A 16388-nucleotide genomic window follows, 5' to 3' on the forward strand; every position below is an offset into this window, starting at 1 on the left:
TTAAGGAATAATCAAACCAGCTTACAAGCACCTTCCCTTCCCCTTCCCACAACAGACATCCTGTGAGGTAGGTGGGGCTGAGTTTGGAGAGAACTGTGACTAGCTCAAGGTCACCCAGCTCATGTGGAAGAGTGGGGAATCAAACCCGGTTCTCCAGATTACAGTCCACCACTCCAAACCACTGCTCTTAACCACTACACCACACTGGCTCTTCCTAATAATCTTTGGTCTTCCTAATAATCAGAAAGAGCCCTGGGGAGTGTGGCTTTGTTGATTCTCTTAGCTCTCTCAGTAACTGTTGATACCATTGAATATAGTTTCCTTCTGGACCAGCTGGCAGATTAGGCAATCAGGGGTACCAAGCTGAGGTCTACTGGGCTACTGCGTGTACGTTCCTCGGGACTTGTGCTATGAGGTGTTGCGGAGCTGTATCTTGTTCCCCCTGCTGATTAACTTCAGCACTGGAAACTGAGAGGCCATCAAGCGATCTAGAGTGTGGAGGCAAAAATGGGCTGAATGAGGCCGCTATCAACAATATAGCCAATCAGGAACTCTACATCTTGGAGAGTGTTTTAAGATCTGTGCCTACGTATGAAGAAGGTTCAGGTTTCAAGCCACCTTTAGTCAGCATGCCAGCTATCCATGTTCTGATCACATTCAAGTCACCTTAATGCACTCTTTGTAGAAATGTCTTGGTATGTTGCTCGAAAGCTTCAATCAGTTTAAAATGCAGCAGTGAGACCTTGAGCCAGCCCAACCTTTAGGGTGTATGTCTTGCCAGTTCTGAAAAACTGTGATTTGTTTCCAGCCACTGTACTGATTCTTGCCTTTAAATTCCTAAACTGTCCAAGACCACTGTGCTTGACAGACTTCCGGTTCCCCTATGAGCCAGCAATTAGAATCTGTTACAGATCTTCAGTGAGAAAGTGACCATCAGCAATCGGGCCTTTTCCACAGTAATCAATCAACTTTGAAACTTCCTCGCCCAACTATTTGTTGGGTACCAACCCAGGACAGTGAGTCCCACTCCTACCTAAACATTGGTGTATTTGTCTTGCTCCTGTTTTAGCTTTACTGCTGATTTACTGTTTTATTGTTGACTCTGCCATTTTTGGGCATATGTTTATGATGCTTCTGCTGATAAAGGGAAGTGGCTACCTGATAGTTGATGCTTTGGGGGGCGTTCCACAGCTTTAAAACTTGACCAACCACATCTGCCTTCCATCAGGAGCTGTTAACCTACTGCCACTGAAAGGATTGGTTTGGAAGGAGGTCAATATATTTCAAGCTTTATTCCTCCTGAGTATTCCTCCTGCATTAGTATTGAGGGTAATGGCTAGATTTTGCTGTTTAGTGAGGAGGATATCTTTAACTAAAATTGTCTTTGTGGGTGTTTAAGGTTTTGCTGGAGTTTGTGGGTTGGATTTTTTTTTAATGAGCAGTTTTCTTTTTATTTAACTGTAAGTTTTATATAATTTTTGATAGTTTCCTTTAGGTCTTCAGGGATAAGAAAAGTAAAGTTTTTTTTAAATACATATAGTAAAGGAACAGCATGGCCTACAACACACCTATGCACCCCTGCCCAACAACAGAAATCTCATTTATTTGCCCTTTGCACAGTTCTGCATGAGTATGTTCATATGTTCAGCTTAAAAAAAAAAAAGAATCCTCACCACCAGTATCAATGGGAAGGAAGACCCATGGACAGGAAATGTGCAGAGAACACAAGGGCACTGAAAGTGTGACATGATATACATGGCGAACCAGACAGAATTGCAGCTATATAGCCATATTCCTAAGCAACATCCAGCAGTTTAGCCCCAACCTCCATTAGCAGCTACAAGGCCTACACAGCCCTGTAGGGGGCATTTCTAATACTTCATGGGCTACCTAAGGTGACTGACAGAATATTTGTTGACAATGATGTTAGGGGACAGTCTCTATAGACACGTGGTTACGCTGATGCTTTATTAACAATCTCACACTCTTTTTATAGTTTTACATTTACAGCTTTAGGTTCTCTCCTTTTCACGGACAAAGTCAGCTTTCAAGCAGTGATTCCTCTCTTTAAGAGGGAGAATTCACAAAAGCAACAGAACAGCATTTGAAGGGCAAGATTGCAGTCTGGCCACTTGAAAGGGAGTTTTTGCCAAAACAGCTCCCAGTCTTTACAACAGCATCCATTCGTATTTTACAATAGCACCCCATGAACACACTTTCAACTAAGCTTGTATGTAATTTTACAATTTCTGGCCTGCTTTAAGGCCAGAAGCTGTGGAAATTGGACTAGCCTTTTAAAATAACCCATGGTCTTATATTTTAATGCTTTTGTTTAGATACTACAACATTTGCTTTTCCTGACTCAGGTTTAGGGACAAAACTACCCCTCCAAAAATAATTGATGTTTTTAAAAAGTGTTAAAGTGCCATCTAGTGGCTCATCCTTACTTACATTTGCAAAGTTTAACGGAACAGGTGGCTGTGGATGCACTTTTTGTGCAAGCATGTTGTAGAGGTAATGTTCTCTACATTTTGCTTAGCTGTATAACTTTACTTTGAGGTCATGCTCCCAGGACATCAGCTCTGAATGTTTAGCTCAGGCAAGGGTTATGCACAATGTTGAATTGGCTGGAAAAACATGACGTCACTAACCCACCTCTCCCCCTAAAAGATGAATAAAGGGAGACAGCATACATTTAAATTAAATACACATATAGGGCACTTCAAAAATAAAGACAGAACTTGCTGGAAGCGTGGAGAATGGGGCAAACTATTTCTGAATCAGCATTCAATTTGCTCACCTGCAGAGAGCCAGCGTGGTGTAGTGGTTAAGAGCAGTGGACTGTAATCTGGAGAACCGGGTTGGTTTTCCCACTCCTACACATGAAGCCAGCTGGGTGACCTTGGGCTAATCACAGTTCTCTCTGAACTCGCTCAGCCCCACCTACCTCACAAGATGTCTGTTGTGGGGAGGGGAAGGTGATTGTACGGTTTGATCCTTCCTTAAGTGGTAGAGAAAGTCGGCATATAAAAACCAACTCTTCTTCTTCTTCTGAATGTCTATCAAATGTACTGCAGAAGTGGGAAAAGCAGTCTGAGCTGTGGGAGAGAAAGCGTGACAGCACCTCCCCCTTGGTTTCTGTGCGCCTAAAGACATCCTCCTCTGCCGACCAATGTCTTTACACTCGCATCCAAATGTGTGTGTTCTAGCACACTAGGGTGATTGAGGGAGTCTGTATTGGATACAGGGCTATAAGTCTATGCAGGTATGATATGTGGGCAGAAATCAGGCACCACCACTAAATCATATGAAGCCAAGCAAATAAGCAGCAGGCAAGACAGCTGAGAAGGGACAAAACCCGCTGCTCCCAAGAAACGCACACTTGTCAACCATGGTTCCCTATCCCTACCCACTTAGAATGGCTGCTATTCGTGTCTCATGAAAAAAAAATAGGAAAATTGTCCCTGGCCCCTACTTGCACTGGACACTGGAGAAGGAGGAGCCTGTACCAAGGCCTTATTCTACTCTGGCTGCAGGAACAGGATTCAGGGTGGAGATGAGTAGAAGATGGGGCAGGCTTGAACCTGGAGGGCAGCTTAAACTATGCACCAAGGCTGTTAAGGCCAGCTTTATGATTAAGATAAAACTTGAATCCTAGGCCGAGCCCAATAATGGCTGTCTTCTACAGTGCCCCAAGGCCTAAAAGTGCCAGTGAGTCTTTCTACATTTCAGCACTAGAAGAGCACACAGACAAGCCCCAAGAGACAAGAAGTCAATCGAGGAGGAGCAGGTAAACAAGCATACTCTTCCAAGGGAAGACTTGCCTCATGTAAATATGTTTGACCCGACTGTGACAAGCCCTTTTTTTCCTATTGAGGGGACGCACACAGCCTCCTAAGATTTTTGGGATCTAAGTTTGTTTTGAACTATACACCTTCCCCTCAGTTTTCAGATATTCTTCAAGTGTACGGCTCAAGGTTGGCTCAGCCTTCCATCCTTCTGACGCCGGTAAAATGAGTACCCAGCTTGCTGGGGGTAAAGTGTAGCTGACTGGGGAAGGCACTGGCAAACCACCCCCTAAACATAGTCTGCCTAGTAAACGTCGGGATGTGACGTCACCCCACGGGTCAGGAATGACCCAGTGCTTGCACAGGGGACTACTTTTACAGGCAGCAAGTGTATAGGCTTTGGGTTCGCTGCTGTGAGGAACGCTTTGCGGTGCACAGGGAGATTGTTGAGATCACCGAGGCTGGATTAATATATAAACAGCTAAGAAGAATTGTTTATTTACAGGCTGGTTTTAAAGGAACAAACCAGCAGCACAGGTCTCCAGGTAGACCTGACTGAGGCACAAAAATTGAAACCGGTGATGACTTCTGAGAGTAGTTAAAACTTTTCTACCACGCTTTCAGGCACAAACAGACTTTTTATTAGGGTTGCCAGGTCCCTCTTTGCCACTGGTGGGAGGTTTTGGGACGGAACCAGAGGAGGGCAGGGTTTGGGGAGGGACTTCAATGCCATAGAGCCCAATTGCCAAAGCGGCCATTTTCTCCAGGTGAACTGATCTGTCGGCTGGAGATCAGTTGTAATAGCGGGAGATCTTCAGCTAGTACCTGGAGGTTGGCAACCCTACTTTTTATGGACTAGCCACTGGGTTGGATCCTCTCTCACACACAGGATTCCACAAGATAGAAGCCTACCCTTTCCCTGAGTCAGACTAAATGGTACAAGGTCTGCTCACCACCAGAGATATGCCTAACAATCGAGCTAAACCGCTCGGCCGCACTGCTAGGCAGAGCTGCCCTTCATTCTGTCTGATCTTTTCCTTGAACCAGGCCTGAGCAGTCCCTGCTCTCTCCCTGAGGTAGAACTCAACTCTCTCTTCTCCTCCTGTATCCCCTTCAGCATCTCTTCCCCCTTCACAAAGGTGATTGGACACTAGAGCAGCACTCCGATGGGCTCATCTGAGTGGTTGATTTTCCCTTCAGGGGCAGGACAGCCTCCTGCCCGTCACGCCAGCCCTCTAGCTCTTCTATACGGTGCTCGGGCCACTAGAAGATACAAAGAGCACACATTTTGGGGTTGGCTTAGGGCCTTCCCTATATAGGGAGAATTAATGTAGCGAGACTTTCGAAGTGCTTAATTTCATTCCCTGCTGGTTGCACAAATGTGCATTAGCGCAGCCATTAAAGTAAATATATACGGTTCAAATTTAGCCTGGGAACACTCATTAGTTTGCTTTTCTTTCAAAGTAGAGATTGTCCCAGGGAGAAACCAAAGCATTAGAATTCAGGGCAGAACAGCTCTAACCCGACTGAAGAGTTCTCGGGGAATTTTAGGTTTTTATTCCATATTTGAAAAGGCAGCAGACACAGCTGGAAACGCTAACCTATATCATCATTGTGACAAGCCAATTTGCAGCAGGGATCTATGGGGAGGGGCTGTGGCTTAGTGGTAGAGCATCTGCTTGGCATGCAGAAGGTCCCAGGTTCAATCCCTGGTATCCCCAGTTAAAGGGACTAGGCAAGTAGGTGAAGTGAAAGACCTCTGCCTGAGACCATAGAGAGCCGCTGCTGGTCTGAGTAGACAATACTGACAATACAAAGTCAGACAATACTGACTTTGATGGACCAAGGGTCTGATTCAGTATAAGGTAGCTTCATGTGTGTGTTCATGTATACACCTACAGCAATATACAGTGCATAGTTTGTGGTGAATCATACAGTTGGAAGGGACCACCAGGGTCATCTAGTCCAACCCACTGTTCAATGCAGGAAATTCACAACTACCTCCCACACACCCCGTGACCCATACTCCATGCCCAGAAGATGGCCAAGATGCCCTCCTTCTCATGATCCGCCTAAGGTCATAGAATCAGCACTGCTGACAGATGGCCATCTGGCCTCTGCTTGAAAACCTCCAGGGAAGGAGAGCCCACCACCTCCCAAGGAAGACTGTTCCACTGAGGAATCGCTCTAACTGTTAGGAAGTTCTTTCTAATGTTTAGATGGAAACTCTTTTGATTTAATTTCAACCCGATGGTTCTGGTCCGAACTTCTGGGACAACAGAACACAACTTGGCGACAGCCCTTCAAGTACTTAAGATGGTTCTTGCAGTAGTCATGGCCACTTACAACGTGGGGCGGGGAGAGATGAGTTTCTTTACCCACACAGAAGAGGAGAATATGGGTACCAATTCCCTGGAACTGCCGGTGCCTAACGCCAAGATCCATGTAAGACCATAACCATTGCTTGGCCTCACTTTGGCACCCAGGAATTCCCCTGGCATAGCTTGCAGGTTCGAAAGCCCAGCACCACAGTCCTAAGATCTAGAAACTTTCTTTTTAAAAGCGACGCAACAAACAATTGCTCTGTTGAACTCTTTACCGCAATAAACTTTAAAATAAGAATGGGCACAATTGTAGTCATGTATTATTGTAGCTGTGTGTTGTAGCTATGTATTATTGCCTCCGCACAAAAAAATCTCATATAATTCTAGCCTGAAAGCAAAGTGGTACAAAGTAATACATTTAATCTCTCTTCCAGTTTAGTACACTGCAGTGCAATAAAGAAAATCTACAGAGGAATTTTGGGGACATGAAACAGAGGGAACAAAGCCTACTATATACATGCAGTTGAGAGCAGTTTCCAATACACACTCGCATTCATCCACTTTGGAAGAGCTATGTTCCGGAATTCTACCGCCAAGGCTTTAAATTAGACACATGATTCTGCGGAGTGAGCGTGTGGAGCGGAACTCATGTTTTCTTTGTTCGGAGCCGCCGCTTGATGATTTCATGATCGCTTTCCTTTTGATCCATAACAATCTGTAAAGGAATTTACAGAAGTTCTCTTATTTCAGTCCAACATTCAATTTAACAAAAAGACATTTCATCTTTTTTTGCTACTCGGGCTTTCAACGCTGCTTACAAAAACACACTTGAACAAAGTGGGTGTAAGTCTCAACGTGGGCAGGCTCTGAATGTGTATCCGGCATCCTAGGAAAGAATCCACTCGCACTAGACCCAATAATTATTACTAGAGTGCACCAAGCCAACACAGTCTGGGGTCACTTGCCAACACTACCTTGCTGGCAGGGCAGAGAGCAAGCCTCCCCCCCAAGTATCTGCCTCCTGGAACAAACTGGTAGCAGAACAGATAACACATGGTTTGAAAGGCAGAGTTGCTCCTGGCAACAGCATCTTTCCATGGACTTGAAGTGAAGGCTGCTTGAATCTTCATAAGAATGGACTGGGTAGAACTGACCCCTCCACACACACAACCCCTCACCAACAACACTGACATTTCTTGCCATCTGTCTCAGTGATGGTGGTCCAATTTCTGCAAAGAGTTATACTCGCTGTGTAGTCACCCTAGAACTGGTGCTCATTGCTTGTTGAAACAAAAGGCACTGTCCAAAATGGTCTTGAGGTCCCCAGATTCGACCCTAGTTCATCCTAAATAGAATGGCCTCTTCACTCATAGGATCAAACTCAACAAGATGGAGATCACAGATCTTGGTCTTAAAAAAAATCCAAGTTACTGCCACTTGGGATTCCTAGAGAGAGCCAGCGTGGTGTAGTGGTTAAGAGTGGTGGCTAGGAATGGTAGATTATAATCGGAGAACCAGGTTTGATTCCCCACTCCTCCACAGGAGCGGCGGACTCTAATCTGGTGAACCAGGTTGGTTTCCCTGCTGCTATACATGAAGCCAGCTGGGTGACCTTGGGCTAGTCACAGATCTCTTAGAGCTCTCTCAGCCCCACCTACCTCACAGGGTGTCTGTTGTGGGGAGGGGAAGGGAAGGTGATTGTAAACTGGTCTGAATCTTCCTTAAGTGGTAGAGAAAGTTGGCATATAAAAACTAACTCTTCTTCTTATATTCTGATCAAGGTCTATGCATGGAGAGGAAAGGAATTTTAACCAACCCTACACATAGATTTGCTAATGGAAGCCCCCAGAACTATTCATTAGCTTTTTGGAAAAAACAAAACAAAAAACATGGGCACATTTTTTTCTTTCAAAGGACTAATGCATGCATATACATACCTGGGCTAATTTCAATTAATGTGGCTGTCCATGAATATCCCCAATCAAAAAACCAAAACAAAACAGGGGGCCACACCACGTATGTAATTTTCACAAGATAAACAGAGGTCCTGGATCTGTTTCATCTAGTTTAGAACCTTAAGCATCCCAAGAAACTGCTACTGTGCTCCAAAGAAAGCAATGATCTTGAATGGTTCTCATCAAATCATACTGAAACCAATTATTACTCCACACTCTGCTCACTTGGGCAGGCCAGCAGCCTCTGCTCATAACTAACTGCTTAGATTGGCTACTGTTTCACCATGTCCAACGATGAAATTGTTTCTGCACATCAAGACGGTTGCACCTGTCAGCTCAACACTCTAAAGACAAAGAGCTGGCTGTCATATCATGGCTCAGGATAAAGCTGAGGAACATCTACTGTACCCTCATAGAAATTCTTCATTGGGAACACACATTACCCTGATACAGCTGTTGTTTTTTCTTTAAGGGACAGTGGAGACAGGAAGAAGAGAACCTTATTTCATACTGCAATCACTGTCCTTTTATTCTAACTTAACCCAACTAGACTGAGTCAGCAGGTTCAATATATACAGCTTCATGTAACAAGAAATCTTAGAGAATGCATGCAGTGTAGAAAAAAAAAGCAATAGCTTCCTCCTGTCACATAATAATAGAAGAAAAACAGAAAAAGAAGAAAAGAAAAAAGAAGAAAAAATAATAGTTAATAATAGAATTGTAGATGGGCAGCAGATTCAGGACAGGGGGAAAGAAAGGTTGTATTTCTTCATCCAAAGACTAACTGGCTTGTGGAATTCACTAGGACAGGATGGTGTGATGGCCACTAGTTTAGCTGGGTTTAAAAAGTGATTAGACAAATTCATGGAGGACAGGCCCCTCAATGATTACCACCCACAATGACTAAATGGCGCTTCCGTGTTTAGAGGCAGAAACCCACTAAATCCCAGTGCTGGGGAACGACAGGGAGAACCTTTGGCCTCTGTGCCCTGTTTGTAGGTCTTCTGGGGGGCATCTGGTTGGCCACTGTCAGGAACACAATGCTGGGCTGGAAGCACCACTGCCAGTTCCAGCATGGCTGCTTTTATGCAGAAAGCAATTAAGACAATGGACAAGATGGACTGAGAATCACTGCGCTACACACCACCTTGGGCAGGCAAAGATAAGGCAGGATAGAAATATTTTAAATAATTCAGTTTAAATTAAATAGTTTTCACAATGCTGGAGCTTTAGAGTTGCTCCTACCTCTCCACCAAGATCTGTACTTTTAAAAGGGTTAGCCTCACAAAGTCACTTACCACATGACCAGAAAACTCCATTGGGGAAGAAATGTCTGTATTATACAGCCTTCGCTTGGCTCGCTTTGGCTTGAGACCGTTTTCTTTAACAGATTCCTCCTCTGTAGATTTGGGAAGCTTGATTGTTGCCATCAATTTCTTGGCTGGAAGACACATTTTCAAAAACTTTTTAACACTTTTGTACAAACATACTAAGGTGGCAATAAGCACTCAGCACTATTTATACTGCATGTTTATCTAAACGCTCCTTTAAAAAGGAGCTGCTCAGAAAAATTGTGCTGCAGAAGTCTCCCCCACCACACCACCCCCCAAGGCCTTGGCTCAAGCCCATTTTAAAACCAGTTCTTTCCAAAACTGGAAGGTGTACAGCGAAAAATGGGCTTAAGCCTAGACACTCCCCATCCTGCCCCCTTTATGCTAGGGCCAGTAGTGCCAGTGGCTGCTGTAGCCCCAGACCAGGAGGTAGGGCTGTTTCTCCTGTCCCTACTCTGCACTGAATAAAGGTTGAATGCATCATCAATAAGGATACCCACTTACTCTCCAGCCTCAATTTATTTATTCATTTTATTCAATCTTATATCCCGCCCTCCCCAGCAGAGCAGAGCTCAGGGCGGCTTCCACATCATAATCAACAAATTCCGTAAAATTCAAGTAAAATCATGTCAAAACCGCGCTTATAAAAGAAACCAGTCCCATAAGCATAATCAATAGAACATCCACAGTCAATGTATGAGACAGCACTCCCATAGTAGCATATAAGCCGCAGCAGGGCCTGTGAGCAGTCAGGGCCCCCCCCCCCCACACACACACACATAGTTCTCCCATAATACTAGAACACGGGGTCATCTGCTAAAGCTGGAGGGTGAGAGATTCAAAACAGATAAAAGGAAACATTTTTTCACACAACGCATAGTTAAATTGTGGAACTCCCTGCCCCAGGATGTGGTGATGGCTGCCAGCTTGGAGGGCTTTAAGAGGGAAGTGGACATGTTCATGGAGGAAAGGGGTATTCATGGCTATTAGTTGGAATGGATGCTGGTCATGCTGCATACCTGTTCTCTCTAGTATCAGAGGAGCATGCCTATTATTTTGGGTGCGGTGGAACACGGGCAGGATGGTGCTGCTGCAGTCGTCTTGTTTGTGGCTTCCTAGAGGCACCTGATTGGCCACTGTGTGAGCAGACTGCTGGACTTGATGGGCCTTGGTCTGATCGAGCAGGGCCTTTCTTATGTTCTTAATAAGTTCTGATGGAGATGTCGATGGGTGGGGAGCAGGGAGGCCAGCATTGGTGGAAACCCGTAGCTGGCCTCAACCATAGGCCTGGCAGAAGAGCTCTGTCTTGCAGGTCCTGCAGGACCTTAGGGATTTCCACAGGGCCCTGGTCTCATTAGAGAGACTATTCCACCAGGCAGGAGCCAGGGTGGAAAGAGCCCTGGCTCTGGTCAAGGCCAGCTGGACACTCTTTGGGCTGGGGACCATCAGCAGATTATTATTTGACGAACGTAATGTTCTTGCGGGGGGGGGGGGTCGCTCGCCCCACACCCCTAATCACTTTTCAAAATATTTTGACACATAGAAGTAGGGTTGCCAGGTCCCTCCTTTCCTCTGGCGGGAAATTTTGAGGTTGGGGATTGCAGCTCAAGGCCACAAGCAACGCTATCCTGTCACTTCTGGTTTATTTCTAGAAGCACCACAGCACAACGGGACGATTTACCTTTTTCCTTTTATTTCAGGCTCATCTGACCAAGGTCTTGAGCACAACGTGCACAGGAGGGACAGGGGTTTGAGTGGTAAATCATCCTGTTGTGCTGCGGTGCTTCCGGAAGTAAACCGGAAGTGATGGGATCGCATTGCTTGCGGCCACCCACACACGTGACCCTTGCTGTCAGGCAGCAGATGGATTGGCAGGCGATTGCCTGCATAGAAGGCTTGTAGAAGAAGCGAGGCAGTCTTATCTGCTCTGCTGCTTGGGGAAAGTAAAAAATAGCGCAAGATCTCCTCCTGCAGTCTCTTAGCTTCACTTCACCAGCAGAAACTAGAAAAATCCCTCCCGCTCCGCCTCGGCACTTGCAAGAAGGCCCAAGTGAAAGGCAGCTGCTGTCAGCCTTGGATAAAGATAAGCAGAGGAGACGACCCCTGACCTCCCCCAAATCACAATGCCACGTGCTCAATGGAGGTGTACTGCTGTAAGGCTACAGCCCCTTCCAAGAAATTTTGCAGCTACTTAGTCATTTCATTATCGCTAGCCGACAAACATTCGAGGGAACGGAAAGTCCACCACAAGCTTATTTCAAACCACCATTTATCATTGTTCAAACAGGAGCTACAGAGACATTTTTATAATCGGCTAGTATTTGAGGCGCTGATTTTCAGTTTCATTGTTTACCTTTGGACTGAATGACTGTAGGAGAGCTCTGCAAGAAAGAGCCAAGTTTGTGCAAGGATCCGCCATTGTTTCCAGGCCACGGTACACCTCCAACAAAATGCTTATTTCTCAGGGAATAATTTTTCTTAAGAGACGGATCAGGAACCATCTGAAAGAACATAACAAGTTAAAACACCACTTTGGATATTCAGTTTATAAGCAACCATTTGCTATGAATTGCCATTCTTTTGCCATCATCCTACATTATTGTAAAGCCTTTGTAATTAAAAAAAAAAAGTTGTGTGTAATGTAAACCAGAAAGCCTTTTCGGCACCCCTTAAGAAGCTACAGCTGCATTTCTCCTGGCAAATGTAAAAGGCGTTTCTTGTGTTCTATTGGAGTAGATACTGCATTAAAACTAATGTTCTACTATTGAAAGATGTGGCATAATCTGACACACACACACACACACCCTGCTCTAACATGAGAGCAGCCCCCACACTAATGCCTTCAAAGGGTGTGAAGGGCACAGATGGGTTATATTGAGAGGTATCACTTCAGGCAGTAACCATATAATCTCGGGAAATTTGTGTAGCCATAATGACTTGGAAAGTGCAACTATGAACATTGGAGCAAGTGCTTGTTGGATAAAAGCAGCAATCTAGACACTGGGATGTTCAGTCTCTCTCCCCTTCTTTTTGGCCAGGAAGATGCAAAGAAAAGAGTCCAGCTCTGGAGTAGATCACTATGTCCACCATCTCTACAGGCAGAGAAACCCAGATCTCAAGAGAAAGGATGAAGCTTCTCATTCCAGCCCAGCCCTTCCTTATACCCTTAGCTGCTTGACTTTGATGGTGTCAGAGGGGAAACGTGGTACTGTTGCTAGGTGGTTGTCTAGGGAAATGCTGCTACAGATACAGCTCTCTTCTTCTCAAAGACACACAGATGTAGGCAGATTATTGCAACACTCTCAGTGAAGGGTCTATGAACACACAAACCTTTTTCTTTTGTCTGCTGGATGAGCCATTTGCTGGGGATTCCGCATTCTTCTCGTTTTTATTCTTCACATCCTCCTTAAAAACAGGAGACCGTGTTCAGCTTCCAACAAGGGCTGACAGGCTGGCTTGTTAGTTATTAATTTTTCTCACCCAAAAATGGACTATTATTAGAAGCTGAATCAACGGCAACGTCCAAACATTCAGGAGCTATTAGACAACACAGCTGAAACTGCAGACGTGCAAAAAACATCCTCTAGTGAAATGGAAACTGATAAATGGCCGTTAATTTTGCCACCGCTATTTTTATTTCTTTACTATTCCATCTGTATAGCCCATTTGCCCAAGAAACACTTAGTTTTCTCAGTTACAGTGTTAAGCTGGTAGCAGTCTAACACTAAGCATGTGATATTTTAGGACATTTGGATGCAACATTTGTTTTTGGGGTGTATTTTTTTTTTGTACAAGAAGCCAAACTGATAGAATTGCTCTATCCAGCTTGGCTCCAACAGGCACTTCCCTTTTTAACCCATACCTTCTCAAGATTAGTCAATACATACTAGATATGTCGTAACCATTAAGAGACCATCATGTCTATGCCTTTCCTCTATATATTTGATTAAAGTTGGTAGGCCACAGGGATTTTAGTTTAACTGCACACAACTGAAAAGGGGTGCACTCCTACCCAATATGAACATACATGCCAAATGAAACCATGAGAAGGTTTTGAAATTGGTCACACCTAATGAATTTTAATAAGCCATGATACCAAGACTAAAAAACCCTGTGTTCATCTTGGGGTGAGTAATGTGTGGTATAGTGGTTAAGAGCGGTGATTTGGAGCGGTGGACTCTGATCTGGAGAACTGGGTTGGATTCTCCACTCCTCCACATGAGTGGTGGACACTAATCTGGTGAACTGGGTTGGTTCCCCCACTTCTACACATGAAGCCAGCTGGGTGACCTTGGGCTAGCCATAGCTCTCTTAGAGCTCTCTCAGCCCCACCTACCTCACAGGGTGTCTGTTGTGGGGAGGGGAAGGGAAGGTAATTGTAAGCCGGTTTGATTCTTCCTTAAGTGGTAGACAAAGTTGGCATATAACAACCAACTCTTCTTCTTCTCAGCTTATCTCACTTTGTCATGTGGTGTACATCCTGTACTTTAAGTATGAACTAGTACGAGTCTGAGTTTTAAAAGAGACCACCAATCCATTTACTACAAAGCAAGAGGCATGGGCGGGGGGGGAGAGAGAGAGAAGTTTAGGATGCTGTCACTGTAATTATGTAAAATCTAATTGCCTGCCACAGCTTCCACATCTGGGCTTTGAAAGCACCATCTCCAAAGACTTCATTACAGCCCCAAATTCAGTGTTCTGTTCTTCACGTTTGCAAAACAGGTAGCTGCGGGAAATCTGGCCTCACTCAGTGGAATTCATTTTAAGGTAAATAAACTCACACTGAAGCCTAGAGTAATTCACAGTTGCCTTAACCAACATCCTAGATTAATAACTGGCTAATTTTAATTGTTGCGCAGTTTCACTTATTAGGAGCACTGAGCTAGGATTGAAATAGCACATGGTATAAACATAGAGGTAAAGAGAGAGGCAAATGAAGGAGCAACTCTATGAGTTATTTCTATTGAAGTTCAGCCTTTCTAGTGATGTGACCTAAATCTACTACTAGATTAAATATGGATTCTGTTAAGTACTCTATGTTATCTATATTTCTACAGTAGTGAGAATGTCATAAAGTGCAAAAGATTCAGTACCTGACCAACACCATCAGAAGTGCCCTTATTTCTAAATTTGCATTTCCGGAGACTTGACAATATATTGTTCTTGAATAAAATAGTGGAAGAGACAGGTTATGGTTTCAATGAACCCACCTTCTCCAAGGATTAATGTGAAATAATGAATTCCAGTTCAAATGGTTCTTTTCTGCAAGTGTGATCCTCTTTATGTATAATATCGGGTGAAAAAACTGCTCTTCGTTATCCTTAAATACTACATATAATAATGATAAGTGACCCTCTCCCAGACTGGGCAATACTCCAATTCAAGAGGACAAAATCTGCCCCAGAAGCTCATGATTTCAAACAGCATCCTTCCAAAAGGTTGCAACCAGGTGGCAGGTCAAATCTTGGCTCCAAATCTGTCATTCTCTGGGGGGGGGGGGGGAAACTGCCCTCCACAATTTATAGTACAACCCCAATCAGAGTTGCACCTTTCTAAGCAGACTGATTACAAATAGTCAGAATAGTAAGTGATATGAAAATAGAGGTAAAGAGGCAAATGAAGGAGCAACTCTACAACATAGTCAGAAAGGTATAACTCTGCTTAGGGCTTGCACTGTCAGTCACCAAGTGCCTTTTCCGGATACAAAAGAACCAACACATTAAAAAAAAATGTATACCCTGCCTCTCCCCTTACTCCTGGTCTAGCGGTGGCTTGACAACTATCTCTCATGAATTGCCACTTCTGCAATCAGTATTAAGTGTCTTAAAGAGAATAATTTGGACTTACAGGTTGAATATCCCTTATCCGCACTGCTTGGGACCAGAAGTGGGCCATATTTCGCATCTTTCTGTATTTTGGAATATTTTTGCATATACATAATGAGGTATCTTGGGGATAAGCCCCAAGTCTAAACATGAAATTTATTTATGTTTTCTATATACTTTATACACATAGCCAGAATATAATTTTAAACAATATTTTTAATAATTTTGTGTACATTGAACCATCAATGGCGCTGCTGAGGGCTTGTGAGTAATGCCTGCTTGCCAGCTCAAAAGGTCCGGTTTTCAGATCAGTCTGGATATTGGATGTCCAGATAAGGGAAACTCAACCTGTACTATAAATTTAAAAGACAGGAAAATAACATATCCTCCCACATCCAGGTAAGATCCAATAAACATTGTACAAATGTTATGTTAATATAGGCAAGACATGTTTTGCAGCATCCTGCCTGTCCAAGTAATAGAGAGATCAAAGACAGCACAGCATGACAGACCAGTTGGGGAGACCCCTAGGCAATTTCTCTCTCGATGGTTCTCTCTTTTATATGTCGTGCTATCTACAGTTGTGTACAAACAAGGTAACAGCGCTTGTTTATAGCCTTTTTCAGATTTTAATACCTCATCCATTGTGCTGCTCTTTCTTTTCCTTGCCTTGGGCACTTTTATAGTCACGGAGGAAGGACTGCCTTGATGTTTCACTTCCATCTTGTTGGGTTGTAAAGGTGTAAAATGAATCTCCATTTCAGGCTTTGGAAAGCGGCTGGTTTTGTCATTCTCTGAAGACACCTCACAAGAATCTAGAATGATTTCTGACTGGTCCTGTGATTCGAATAAAAAGAGGGTAAAGATGGACAAATTGGGGCCTTGTACAAAATCACAGAGGAACAGGTAAGAAATTTTAAACTTTCTCCACAACCCTGCCCTACCATCCCTGGCATTATAAGCTGTTAAACATTTCAGCTGACCGAAGAACCCCCAACATTCTGGTGCCCTCAACAATGTAAGGTTTCCTAGAGGCAACGAGCATGAGATCAAGCCTCATCAGGTTGTTTATGAATGGCTTTGCTTCTGCATACCTTGTAAGCCCATCAAGTATGCAGAAAATCCCTACCATACCAATGAGTGACCCCATTTTGCTGCTCAATTA

The 16388-nt window shown here is 44.1% G+C and overlaps 1 protein-coding gene across 1 annotated transcript in view; it reads right to left on the reverse strand.

Annotated features, from left to right (window-relative positions):
* Positions 1–6748: 6748 nt before the first annotated feature.
* KIF20B (kinesin family member 20B) overlaps positions 6749–16388 on the reverse strand; it is a 52730-nt gene continuing 43090 nt past the window's right edge. Inside the window, exons 29-34 of the mRNA XM_056849617.1 lie at positions 15860–16060; positions 14492–14560; positions 12729–12803; positions 11752–11899; positions 9366–9508; positions 6749–6827 (exon numbers count right to left, since the gene is read on the reverse strand). Of these exons, the coding sequence (XP_056705595.1) occupies positions 6759–6827; positions 9366–9508; positions 11752–11899; positions 12729–12803; positions 14492–14560; positions 15860–16060 (705 nt within the window). The 3' untranslated portion in view covers positions 6749–6758. The remainder of the gene's footprint in view (positions 6828–9365; positions 9509–11751; positions 11900–12728; positions 12804–14491; positions 14561–15859; positions 16061–16388) is intronic.

The sequence above is a fragment of the Euleptes europaea genome, chromosome 5, assembly GCF_029931775.1.
Source record: "Euleptes europaea isolate rEulEur1 chromosome 5, rEulEur1.hap1, whole genome shotgun sequence".
NCBI lineage: Eukaryota > Metazoa > Chordata > Lepidosauria > Squamata > Sphaerodactylidae > Euleptes > Euleptes europaea.